This window comes from Phasianus colchicus, chromosome 28 (assembly GCF_987193195.1).
Source record: "Phasianus colchicus chromosome 28, bPhaCol1.hap1.1, whole genome shotgun sequence".
Lineage (NCBI taxonomy): Eukaryota > Metazoa > Chordata > Aves > Galliformes > Phasianidae > Phasianus > Phasianus colchicus.
Window position 1 is genome coordinate 797,703 of NC_143463.1, and position 12,302 is coordinate 810,004.

General features: G+C 48.8%; 1 protein-coding gene across 4 annotated transcripts in view; it reads left to right on the plus strand.

The window, feature by feature from the left end:
• FBN3 (fibrillin 3) overlaps positions 1-6,314 on the plus strand; it is a 130,195-nt gene extending 123,881 nt beyond the window's left edge. For all 4 annotated transcript variants that reach the window (XM_031610541.2, XM_090125837.1, XM_090125838.1 and 1 more), the window contains 6 exons: positions 331-447; positions 689-817; positions 1,352-1,471; positions 1,678-1,909; positions 3,035-3,203; positions 3,790-6,314. In XM_031610541.2, the coding sequence (XP_031466401.2) occupies positions 331-447; positions 689-817; positions 1,352-1,471; positions 1,678-1,909; positions 3,035-3,203; positions 3,790-4,164 (1,142 nt within the window). In that variant the 3' untranslated portion in view covers positions 4,165-6,314. The remainder of the gene's footprint in view (positions 1-330; positions 448-688; positions 818-1,351; positions 1,472-1,677; positions 1,910-3,034; positions 3,204-3,789) is intronic.
• Positions 6,315-12,302: the final 5,988 nt, after the last annotated feature.

A 12,302-nucleotide genomic window follows, 5' to 3' on the forward strand; every position in this document is an offset into this window, starting at 1 on the left:
AGGAAGCAGCAGAGAATCTGCCTCATCTCTGGCTGCAGAAGTGATCTAAGAATCTGGGAGAGCTGTGATTTGTGGCTTTCTGGAGAGGCTGAGAAAAAAATTTGTGTCTTCCCTATGTGTTGGTATGTAATCAGAGGGGGAGAGGCTGCCTGGACTTGTGATTCTCATGCAGGAACTTTATGTGTGGTGTTCCTGAGGTTGGTCTGTGCCAGGTCCCAATCTTTTCAGTACAGCTGTTTCACCACGTGTACACAGCTGCCATCAACTCAGACAGAGATAAGCTATCTCAGTAGGAGAAACTGAGACGTGTTCTTGTGCTTGTTGCTTTAGACTTGGACGAATGTTCCACCAAGCAGCACAACTGCCAGTTCCTGTGTGTGAACGTTATTGGAGGATTCAACTGCAAATGCCCTCCAGGCTTCACTCAGCACCACTCGTCCTGCATAGGTGAGTAGAGGCATTGGCTGCTGTGCATGCTGAGGCTGTCTTGGGGGGGGTTAGCTTCAGGCCCTCTACAGTCTCTCCAAGTCCTGCAGCTCTGGCTGTGGAATACTGCAGCTCTGCAGAGAGCTGCTGCTGACTTCTCTGCAGTCAGTATCTGATGTTTCTTTCTGTTACCAGTGCCAGGGAGCTGTCCTCAAAGCTGCGCTCCCCCTGGGGTTGGACTTACAATGTTAATGTTTTGCAGACAATAATGAGTGCACGGCTCAGCCCTCTCTGTGTGGAGCCAAAGGGCAGTGTCTGAACACACCAGGCAGCTACAACTGTGAATGTCAGAAGGGATTCTCCCTGGACAGTTCTGGTGTTAACTGTGAAGGTAGGTCTTTCTCTCAGGTGCTTTGACAGAAATGTGTTCGATGTGAAAGAGCTCCTAGTTGACACACAGCATCACACTGCCCTGATCTGCCTGGAGACAGACTTGCTCTTGGACAAGCAGGTTTTGGTACTGCAATCACAGCAGCCAGGAATGGGAAAGGAATGGGCCTGTGTCTCACTATGGGAGAGCTCATGACAGGCAAACCCCACCATGTGCTATGCCAAAGAGAAGCCTGTATTGAACACAGGCAGAATGAAGCAAAACAGAATGGTCCAGGCAGGACCAAGAGGCCTCAGAGCAAAAATCATCCAAGCAGCAGCTGCAAGGGGATATATGTGGGCCTTGGGGCTGATGGTGCTATGCAGGTGCAAGCCACAGAGCAATAATAAGGCAGAACCATTCACCTGCATGAGTACCCTGATGGGTACTGGCTCCCAAGCTTGTACTGTGTACACGTGTGGTCCCTGTGCACCTATGGCCGCCCACGGGACAGGGAGGAGTTGTTTCACCACCCCCTCTGTTACATTCCTGCAGATGTAGATGAGTGTGATGGAAACCACCGGTGCCAGCATGGCTGCCAGAATGTGCTTGGAGGCTACAGATGTGGCTGTCCGCAGGGCTACGTGCAGCACTACCAGTGGAATCAGTGTGTGGGTAAGTGTGGGACAGGGACCCGTATATCATGGGCTGAGGGCTGAGGGATAGATGGCAGCTGGGCCCTGAGTCCCTCTGCAGCCACCCTGACCATTGCTGACACTGATTTTTGGGTTCACATCTGCAGTGCCATCACTATGCTTCCTGCTCTGCCCCAGAAACCTTTGCCCACTAAGTTTCTAACTAGTTTGCTGTCTCTGGTGCAGATGAAAACGAGTGCTCCAGCCCAACTGCCTGTGGCTCTGCCTCCTGCTACAACACTCTGGGAAGTTTCAAGTGCGTCTGTCCATCTGGCTTTGACTTTGACCAGGCCTTTGGGGGGTGCCAGGATGTGGATGAATGCTCAGCTGGCGGCAGCCCCTGTAGTTATGGCTGCTCCAACACAGATGGTGGTTACCTCTGTGGCTGTCCTGGAGGCTACTTCCGAGCAGGACAAGGGTAAGAGCCAAGTCTCTGCTGTAGGGATTTCTTAGATTTGAGGTATACCTGGATAAAGCACATTTGAAATGCATCTAGAGTGATATTAAGAGACTGAGACTTGCCCACCATGGCCCAGCTTGACCAGCAAGACTAGAAGCTGGTTTTCACCCCAGCTCATCTCCAGCCTGCTTCTGGAGCCATGTATGTTTGTATCACGGATGCTTTTAGACTTGGGTGAAACCAGAGCCTGGAAGTGCTTCCTGACAAGGACCCTATGCAGTTTTCACTCACTGCCCCAACCTCACCTTGTAAGTGATCATCTCTCAGCACTGTGAATGCTGAAGTGCAGCTGTTTATCAGGTGCTGTTCCCAAGCTTGTGCTTCACCTCAACTTTGTGAAGCAAAGTGCTTGAGTGCTCTCTACTGCCAGAAAGCAATCTCACACTCCTCTTCTGTGCTCCAAGACACTTTTAAGAAGTGCCTGCTGCTCTGTGTGGAGTATGTAGGTAGCCAGGTACCAGGTGAAGGTGCCCCAGCTCCACCACAGTTCCTCAGCAGCTCAGCCCCTGAAAATGACAACCAAGGTGGGCATGAGCTGCACAATGTGTATTTTGTGGTGTCCACACAGACACCTGTACATTGCCAGGGGATGTTGCAGGTTGTTCTGTGCATGCTGTCCCCAGGCATCCTCTATCACCACTCCTCTGCTGCCTGCCAGAGTCACCAGAACAATCTGGGGGAGCCCTGGAAGCCAGTGAACTCCCATTCCCATGAGCCCTTGGCTTCTCCATTGCCAGACTGTTGCTGTCCCCTCACAGAATCCCCTTGCTAATGCCCATATCCTCTTCCCATGTCCTCTTGCAAATCCTGTGTCCTCTTCCAGCACACTAGTTAGTGCACTTGCTATCAGTGAAGCAGATGCAGCACAGATTCAAACAGATTGAACCTACTGCCTTATTAAAAAAGATGTGGCCTGATAACTCCCCTGGCATGTCCTGACCATAAGGTATTCTGCACAAGCCATGCAAGGCGTGTTCTTCCCTTTGTGTCTGGGTGCCACATGAGGAACGCATGAGTGCAATGCAAAGTTTTCCTTCTCAAAGCATGAATCTGAGATGGAACTCTCTGCTTTTCTGCCACCAGACACTGTATTTCTGGCTTGGGTTTTGGGAAGGGGTCCTACCTTCCTGCCCCTCAAGAAGAGGATGAAGACAATCTGCTCTCCCCTGAAACCTGCTATGAGTGCAAGATAAATGGCTATCCCAAGAGAGGTCGACAGCGACGCAGTGTCAATGGCACCGAGAGGCACAGGGTAAGAAATTCATGACATCCCAGATGGGGTGGAACAAGATAAAAGCTGAGTCGCTTGAGGGTGGCTGCCTGGAGTGGAACCCATACAGCATGCCCATTCCTGTGGGATTGTCTCAATCCAGGCAGATCCACTTTGAAATTAGGTGACACACACTTCTGTGGTCTGGCCATGTTTCCCTGTGAGGGATGCAATTGGGGTAACAGGTTCCACAGTGCCATAGAAGGCTATCAGGCTCCAGAACTGTCAGTCTCCCTACAGCTTCTTCTTGACCTCTGTAAAAGGCTTTCCATGTTCACAGGCCTACTCAGAACAGGTGGGTCTGGGAGGCTCTTCAGGCCTTGAGCAAAATGCCCAAGAATTTCTTGGTGCTTTTCACTGAAGATGAGGGCTGTGGACATGCTGGTTCCGTCTCAAGGATGGAAACAGGGCACCAAGAAACACTTGGAGGACCATAGAAGTGGCACCCATTCCTCAGAGCTGCCTTAGGATGTCACGTGAGGCAGAACCCCCTAAATCAAGTCTTCTCATATCAGGTCATCACCTTTTTCTTGGCATCTGTAAGTAACACGCCTGACTCCTTCCCTAGGATCACACTGTGAATTTGGCCAGCATGGATGTGGAGACTCCTCTGTCCATGATGCTGAACCTCTCTGACCTGGCACACAACGAGCACATCCTGGAGCTTCTGCCAGCTGTGGAGCCCCTGGAGAACCGCGTGCGGTACCTCATCTCCCATGGGAATGAGGATGGCTACTTCCGCATCCACCAAAAAGAAGGGCTCAGCTTCCTGCACCTTGGCCGCAAGAAAATAGTGCCAGGCACCTACCTGCTGGAAATCATGAGCGTGCCCCTGTACCGCAAGAGGGAACTGCAGAAACTAGAGGCCAAGAATGACCTCAACTACTTAGCAGGGGAGCTGGGCCAAGCACTGAGGATGAAGCTCCAGCTCCAGCTCTACTAACAGCCATGAGACCCACCCACCCAACCGACAGTACAGTCCTTAGCCTTGCCATCCACACCTGGAAACATCTGCCTCTTCTCTTGCTGCACCCCCTGCCACCACCTCCCCCACTGCACTGCACAACTGATGGGAAATGTCCCCGTGGGCTCAGCACTCACCTGGGCCATGCAGGGGTATTCCATTCCATGGGGTGCTTGGCTCAAAACCAAGCCACACCACAAAAGAGCTCATGCAAGCTTTGCCAAAGGTTCCCGCTGTGTTAGCAGGGGCGTCCTCCCTGCACTCAGCTCCTTCTGTCTCCTTTAAACAAGGTGCTGTGGATCTCAGCTGGCAGAGGCAGCACCATGGGAAGGTTCTGGTCCTTCACGCTCAGAGCCCATACACCACCCCACATCCCAGTAAATGGGAGGGGATCTGGCGGCGGCTTTGGGAGTTGCTTCAAGGGTGTGATGTCGGTGCCTTTCCCAACAGTTTATTTTTTTCTTTGATTCTGCATTGTCATAATGGTGCTGCACAAGAGCCCTACTTACACTGGCTCCACTGTCTCTCTGTCTTCTCCATGTCCTGTGGTCCTTTTGGGCTGCTCTGTCAAACTGAAAAGCTTGCTAGTGAGTGAGGGGGCATCTCAAGCTGCAAATCTCGTCTTATGAAGCAGCCAGCCCAAAGGACCAGAGCTCCTGCAGGGACCGTAGGGTTTTCACACTGCAGTGTGCTCAACAGTGCATTCCCTCCAAAGATTGGTGCTGGAAGGGGTTCTACAGAGCTCCAGCAAGCCAGGGGTTAATGTGTCCTTACAGAAGTGAATAGGAACTCTGGGAAAAAGCAAATAATTGCACTGGTTAATGCAAATGAACAAACTAAACTGGAAGGGAACATGTCACCAGCCTGGTTCAGAGCATCCATCCTTCCCTTGCCAGTGGGGATGGAGAACCTGGTGCACATCTATGGCACACTGCAGGGGCAGACTTGCTGGCCACCACTGATGAGTGGTTTAAAATCTTTTAAAACCCTCCTCCCAGCAGGAGCAGATAGGGGGGTGGGCTCTGCAGCGTGAGGCAGGGACAGCCCACCCTCGTGGTCAGTCCCTGACCCTGAGCCACCCATCGGTGTGAACCAGGGGGCTGATTTCCCACAGTCAGGAGTGGATATGGAAGCTGCAGGGCACTGCCCTCATTATTGCCTGCACCTTGGTGACAACTGAAAGGCATCCCTCTTAGTGCAGACAAATGAAATGTGCTCCAAAGAGCCTAGAAGGTACAAGTGAAGTGAAAGGAGCTCTCCCCGCTGCCTCCCTTGGCCACGTGGGCTGCCCTGTCCAGGTGGGCTTCTCCCCCACCTCAGGGTGGTCCTTCACACAGAGCTCTGCAGTGCCATGGCCTCGTTCTGTAGGAATCTGTTCTCACTTCTGCATCAACACTGTGCATCGTCAAAGGCACGAAAGGTGCTAACTCACTCTGGTGACACACAGAACTACCTGACAACAAACCAAAGGTGCTTTCAGAAGCTGGTGCTGGTATGGAACTGTCGGCGTTAGTGCACTGTATCCATCCACCCTTCCGTATTTATGTGTAACCACCACAGCCTGATTGCTCCGTGGTGTGAGGAGTGCATATTCTGTAACTTCTTTTTGGTATTTGGGGGTGGGGTGGTTGTTTTCTCCTGGTACGCTTCCACTGCATGGGGTGGGGAAGCGTACCTATGCTGTATTTGGGCTAACGTCAAACTTGAAAACTCTTTTTGTATAATGCAGCTCCAGACTCTGGTTTTGCAAGAGTTCCAGAGCTTGTGACAGGATGGGTGGCCTGATGTTTTTATTATTATTATTATTATTATTATTATTATTTTGGTTTGGTTTGGTTTTCCCAACAGGTGCTTTTTTTAAAAAAAAAAAAAAAAACAACAACAAAACTATTAATAATAATAAATGAGCAGAGATGGGTTTGTGTGTGTGTGTTGAGCCAAAGCTATCACATGAAGAAGCTCAAGGTTTCCTTAATTCCTCTCTGGTGTGGTGTTTTTTGTATTGCCATTTCTTGCTGGATGTTTTTGGAAGCATTGAAACTGAACCCTGTGCCCTTGTCCCACAGAGAGAGATGGCTCTTTGTGGGATTCCTTTTTTGTATCGGAAACAACAGCAACAATAAAATTATTTTGGGTTAAGTGGTTCTGTGCCTTCCTCCCATCTGGGCACGGGGCAGATGCTGACAGTGCCCATTGGCAGCACCCATTGGCAATACCTGTGGGCAGCACCCATTGGCAGTGCCCACTGGCAGTGTCTGTTGGCATTGGCAGCAACCACTGGCAGTGCCCATTGGTAGTGCTTACTGGCAGTGTCTGTTGGTGCTGGTAGCACCCATCTGCAGTGCTTATAAGCAGTACCCTTTAACTGCACCTATTGGCAGTGCTTATTGACAGCTTGTGTGGATGCTGGCAGCACCCACTGACAGCACCTATTGACAGCGCCTGTTGGTGTTGGCAGCAGCCATTGGCAGGGCCTGTAGGCAGCACCCATCTGCAGTGCCTGTTGGCACTGGCAGCACCCATTAGCATCACCCATTGGCAGCACCCATTGGTAGTGCAAGTTGGCAGCGCCCATTGGCAGTGCCTCTTAGCGCCCATTGGCAGTGCCCATTGGCAGTGTCTGTTGGTGTTGGCAGAGTCCATTGGCAACACCTGTGGGCAGTGCCTGTTGGCATTGGCAGCACCCATTGGCAGTGCATTTTAGCAGTGCCCATTGGCAGCACCCATTGGCAGTTCTGGCTGCTGGTTCCTCCTTGGTGCTCTTTGGAGATGGTGCCAACCTGGCAGCTGGGATGTGGGTGGGGGCAGAGGGATGGCTGGTGGAAGAGGCAGCGCACAGGAGGCTGGAGGCAGAGGGGAGGGCTGGAGGCTGCAGAGATCTGTGAGATTCTCAAGGTCAGAGCAGAAACATGCAGGACAGCATCCTAACTTCCATATCCTAACACAGAGATCACATACATATAAATTCAGAGTCTTGTTTGGCCTTCTAAAAATACAGGACTGTGACTGCACAAGCATACAGATAATAACAGCTACAAGGTAAAAGTAGCTGTTGGTAAAACTGGACTTTTGATGAGAGCTGAGAGCTGTACTTTCACTTAGCCCTGTTAGGTGAGCAGCTCTCAGTGTCATCAGATAAAAGCCATATCCCTTTCTCAGACACAGATTCCCCAGGGTCTGGAAGAGCATCCAGCTGTAGTCTGAGGAGCCTCACGGTAAGGGTGGCTGGTAAGGGACACAGGTCTTGGCAGTGTTAGGAAAAGAGAGAGAAAGAATGGGAAAGCTCCTGAGAGAGTATTCATATTCTCATGTGAGGAGAAAGGTGAGAATTAAATCTGTTCTTAAGCGTGGGTCCAGCTGGAACCTTCTTGATTTCCTTCCTCTCCTCTGCTATTTCTCCACCTTTTGCTATGTGCAAACCACATATTGATACAAAAACCCTACATCATTCTTAGGGAGTATTACCTTGTTAGGAGCAGTGCTGACAGGAGTAGAGACCCACAGGAGGAGCTCTTGGGAACCAAAGGGAGGTGCAGGAAGGGCTCAGCCTGGGAATGTCACACCCACTAGGATCGCTACCAGCACACAGCCCGGTCTGGCTGTCCCTGGGGAATTGTCCATGGAAGGAGGCTGCACTACCATGCCTAGAAGGAGAACTGCATGCATTCTGACTGCACTGCAGATCCGGAATGCATGTGGGAGGGGTCCTGCTGCTTCAGAAGCATTTTAGGTTCTTTGCCAACCAAGCCCTGATACTCCTCTTCTTTGTCATTGTTTTGCTGATGGCTGACTGCCTTCTGCCCAGGTCAGCTGTGCAGCCCAGGCTGCCTCACCCCTGCAGCTCTGGGTCCACATGTCAGAGCCCCCATGCTGCCCAGCACACAGAGCTCAGCACTTTCACTGAAGCTCTGATGATGTGATTGCTGCAGTTCATGCCACAGTTTGGAGATCTTTGTAGAGAAACTGGGACCCTCTATTAATCTGCTCTACCTGATTCTGTTTGGAAACCTTGATGTGAGCAGTGCCAGCTCCCAGCCTGCAGCCCATCCCAGCATTCAGCTCACATCCCTGCCCATGTCTTCCTGCACAGCTCCAGAGAACAGGGCAAGGAACCATCAGGGCAGCAATGCCAAGCAGTCTTAGAAATGAAGTTCAGAAGAGAAACCTGGCAGGGTGTGTCTGGGCCACATTGCCTTCCACCAAGAGCAAAAGCCAGACATGAGACAGGCAGGTCCCAGCTCCAGCTTTGCAGATAGCAGCACAGGGCCACCCATGGTCTGCAGGAGATAGCACTGGAGCATCTGCAAGAGTTCAGCAAGGTGCCTCTGCTCCACAGTGCACCAGGAGCAAGTCCTGGTATTCCCACTGAACAGCAAGGTGTGCTCCTACAGACATCCCCATCATTAAAGCTGTTACAGCCTGAGACGTTTAGGGATTCACTGTGTTCTCTTTCCATCCATGCCAGTCAGTTCTTCTTCATCTTGAGGCAGAATCCCACAATCTTCTCATCCAAAAGTTACCAGGTGGTATTGAGAAATGGGAACCTTTGGGTTTTGTCACTCATCACTGGCTGTGTTATCAGATGGCTGGAGATCCCACTGTGTTGCTGATGGTTGGCAGCATTGAGCACGGCACCTCTTGTGCTGTGTGGCACAACATTCCCTACCTCTTAGCAGGACAGCTTTACTCCTGGCGTTCCTGGCCAAGTGAGACTTGCTCTTGATGGTGATGGAGAAATTGCTGCCATGCTTCTCTGTTCTTACTATCACCTCACACTGACCCAAGTCTCCCTTGCAACAGCTGGAACCCCAAACATTTGTCCTGCTCACCACAAAGAGGCCGTAAAGGAGAATCCATGGCCACATGTGTGTACCTCAGCCTTTCAAATGTTTAAACAATATCCACAAGTTTCTCCTTTGATTGCCCTGCACTAAGTTACCCTATGACCACTCCTTCCAGCAGCCTTCCTCTTGGAGGCTGTTCATCACAGTTCTCTCACTGTGCTGCCTTTGCTTAGATGACATTTCAGGCTCTATCATATTCATATCGATAAAAAATTGAAAGCTCATCTCATACATCACGGGCTCCACTCTATCCAGCTTTAACTTCCAAACAACAGGAATGTGGCTATGTCAATGTAATCGTAGAATCATAATGCTGTCAGTCAATATGAACTGAAGTCTGTACAAGTCTTTGTATGTGCGTCCTTAGATACAGTAAATACGTACTTTTATTTAGGTCAGGATGAGCATTCTTGAAACTGCTTAATTAATTAAGTAGAGGAACTCTTAATCACAACACAAATTGTATTTGAAGACAGAAGCATCTTGAAAAAAAAGTGTAGTTAATGAGCATGACTAACATAGCCTGCAGGTAGGGAGATGAGCCCTATCTTTAACTCACCCATTGTAGGCAGAGGGCTGTACCAGGGCAGTGGGTATGTGATAAAAATATGTATAAAAAAGCTTCACAAAAAATCCTGGGGTGTGCTGGCTTTGCAGGAGACCACCTGGCACCCAAAGTTGTGCAACTTTGCAATAAATCAGTATTCACATGTTTGCATTCCAACAATGGATTGTACAGTGGTGAAAATAAAATGTGTATACAGCATGAACATAATTAAATTAATTTGCTCTCTAGTAGCACAGTATCTACAACCCAAGTTCAGTAGGCAAAATTTGGGTAATTTCATTAGAGGTGGGTGGTCTTAGCCTGCAGCTAATCCATTGCTGCTAACATCTGTAGTGACGCAACAATCACATGGACTGTGATTTCTGCTGACCCCCAGTTAGATTAAGATAAATCCACACTCAGAGGTCCACACAAAATCATCACTTGTAGTGAGAATCTGGAAGAAATGCCAGTCCCTGTACATCCAGGACCTCAGTGGCACTGCATGTTTGAGGCACTACCAGTGCCCGTGCACCAGGAGGAAGGTCACAGTGCTGGTCATGGGCAGACTGTGCTGCCAGCTGTCCTAGCTCTCTCTGTGCTCTCCTGAAGACAGCAGCTGCTTTCCAGGTAACAACAGCATGAGAAAGGAGAGCTTCATCCAGGAGTGCATCCTGCAGCTCTGTAGCCAACTCGGAGTCTTTTTGCATCAAGGAGAGGAAAGAACAATTCCTTCAGGCTGGAAATCAAAGAGTAAGTATTAATAGCCAGTGTACAGCAACCTACAAATGCCATGGAGGATTTCGTAGGCTAAGGAACCCAGAATCAAGTTGGTAGGACCAAGTTGTCTGTGTAGAAAGCTAAGTATGGTCATCAGAGTGGCTGCTTGTTTTTAGCACTCAAGAGTAGCAACTACTTCAGCAGTGTTCCCAAAACAGCCTGCATGAGATGCAGAGGAGTCACAGATGCCAGAGGCATGCAGGGTGTCTTCCAACTAGCTGTGTCTTCCAACTAGTGATGCTTGTGTCATGTGATCAGCAGAGCAGTAATGTGCTAACAGAACTGTTTCCATCACAGGCATTTTCAGAAGCAGAGAAGGGAAAGTCATCTCTACATGTGGATTGCTGGGCTACATAAATCCATTGCCTCCATGTGAATTCATTCACAGATCTGATGTGCCTCAGCTTTAGGTTGGTCACTTCACAGAGCTCCTGCAAGAAGGTTTCCAGCCTTGAGTGGGCAAGGAAGTGCCAAGGAAATTGGTGATCTCTGGGCTGAGATCAGCTCTGTAATCTGTGTGAAAGGATCCTAATGGAATGACCAACTGACAAAGCATAAGAACTCTTAGAGAAAGGTGTGTCAAAATGACATACTGCTGTTTATGTCATAAAGTTGTTCCTCATGCTGCAGTTCACTCAGCTCTCGGATCCTCCGAGATAATTAGATAACAATTATGGAGAAAAAAAAAAACAGATAATTTGGGGCACTCCTCTGCTCACTGGGACAAAAACTTGGAACTCAGATATTTCTACTTTCCCATCTGTATGAAGTTATCACAGCACAACTCAACCCTCAGATTCTCATTTCTACACATAGAATAAAGTTGGCTGACCTAATGGACAGCTTCCATGTTTTTCATAAAAGAATCACAGAATCGTTGAGCCTAGAGATGGAAGTGACCAGATGGCAATGAATTTATGTTTACCTACAGTTGTACCATAAACAGCTCGGATTCAGGAATAGCCAAGTGGAAAGGGCAGCACAGGTATCACAGCAGGTCAGATTTCCAAAAAAGTGGCTTTTGAATTGCTCAGCTACTGTGTTTATTTTCTTTTTTTGCAACAATTTCAAATCAGGAATAATAAATGTGTTTGCAACAATTTCTTCCCATTTGCTTCTTATCTCCTTGATTGAAAGTATCTCGTATCCCATCAAAGTGAACTGGCCCTGCAAGAGAAATATTTAAGAGTCATGTTCACAGTGTTTCAATTACAAAAAAGCTTTGATTCTCTTAGCTTCTAGATAGGACATCCTTGTAAGTTTGCATGATGAGCCAAGAGGAATTACAGAGGTCTTAGAAGCAAAATGAGTATCTCAGCCAAGCGAGAGAGCATCATCCAAAACAGCACACAGTAATCTCAGGCTTTTATGTGAATGATGCAGACATTTATAAGTCATAATCCCAGAAAGGTTAAACAACTTGTCCAAGGTCAGATCGTGAGCAATGACAGACCAAAGAACAAAACCTGAGTAATGAGCTGTGCTGTCACACACCAAAAATGTGGCTGTTACATATAAAACACTGTACAGCAGTGACTCATATCAACTTGAACTCCAAATTCTACTGTAAGCCATACTCTGCCAATCCCCTCTTATCAAGTATCTTCTTGGTAGTATTTAATGGGTAGCATATAAATTACACACAGCACTGTGCTTTGAGTAGCACCTCTGTTTGCAAACTGAAAGCTCTGTCAGTACAACATGAGGATATTTATTCAGCAATTCCTTTTCCAAAATGCAAGTAAACAGCCAAGAATTCTTTACTCCTGTAAGAAACAAGTCCCAAATTGATGCATCTTCCTCATAAAGAAGCTAAATAACTGCTGCCTTTAAACTGCTTGCAGGTGTGATATGGCTGCAGTTTCCTTACATTGTCCTGGGTGCTGATGGGCAGCTCCTTGAGGAGGCTGCCTAGGACAAGATGAAGGATGTTGATAGTCTCATCC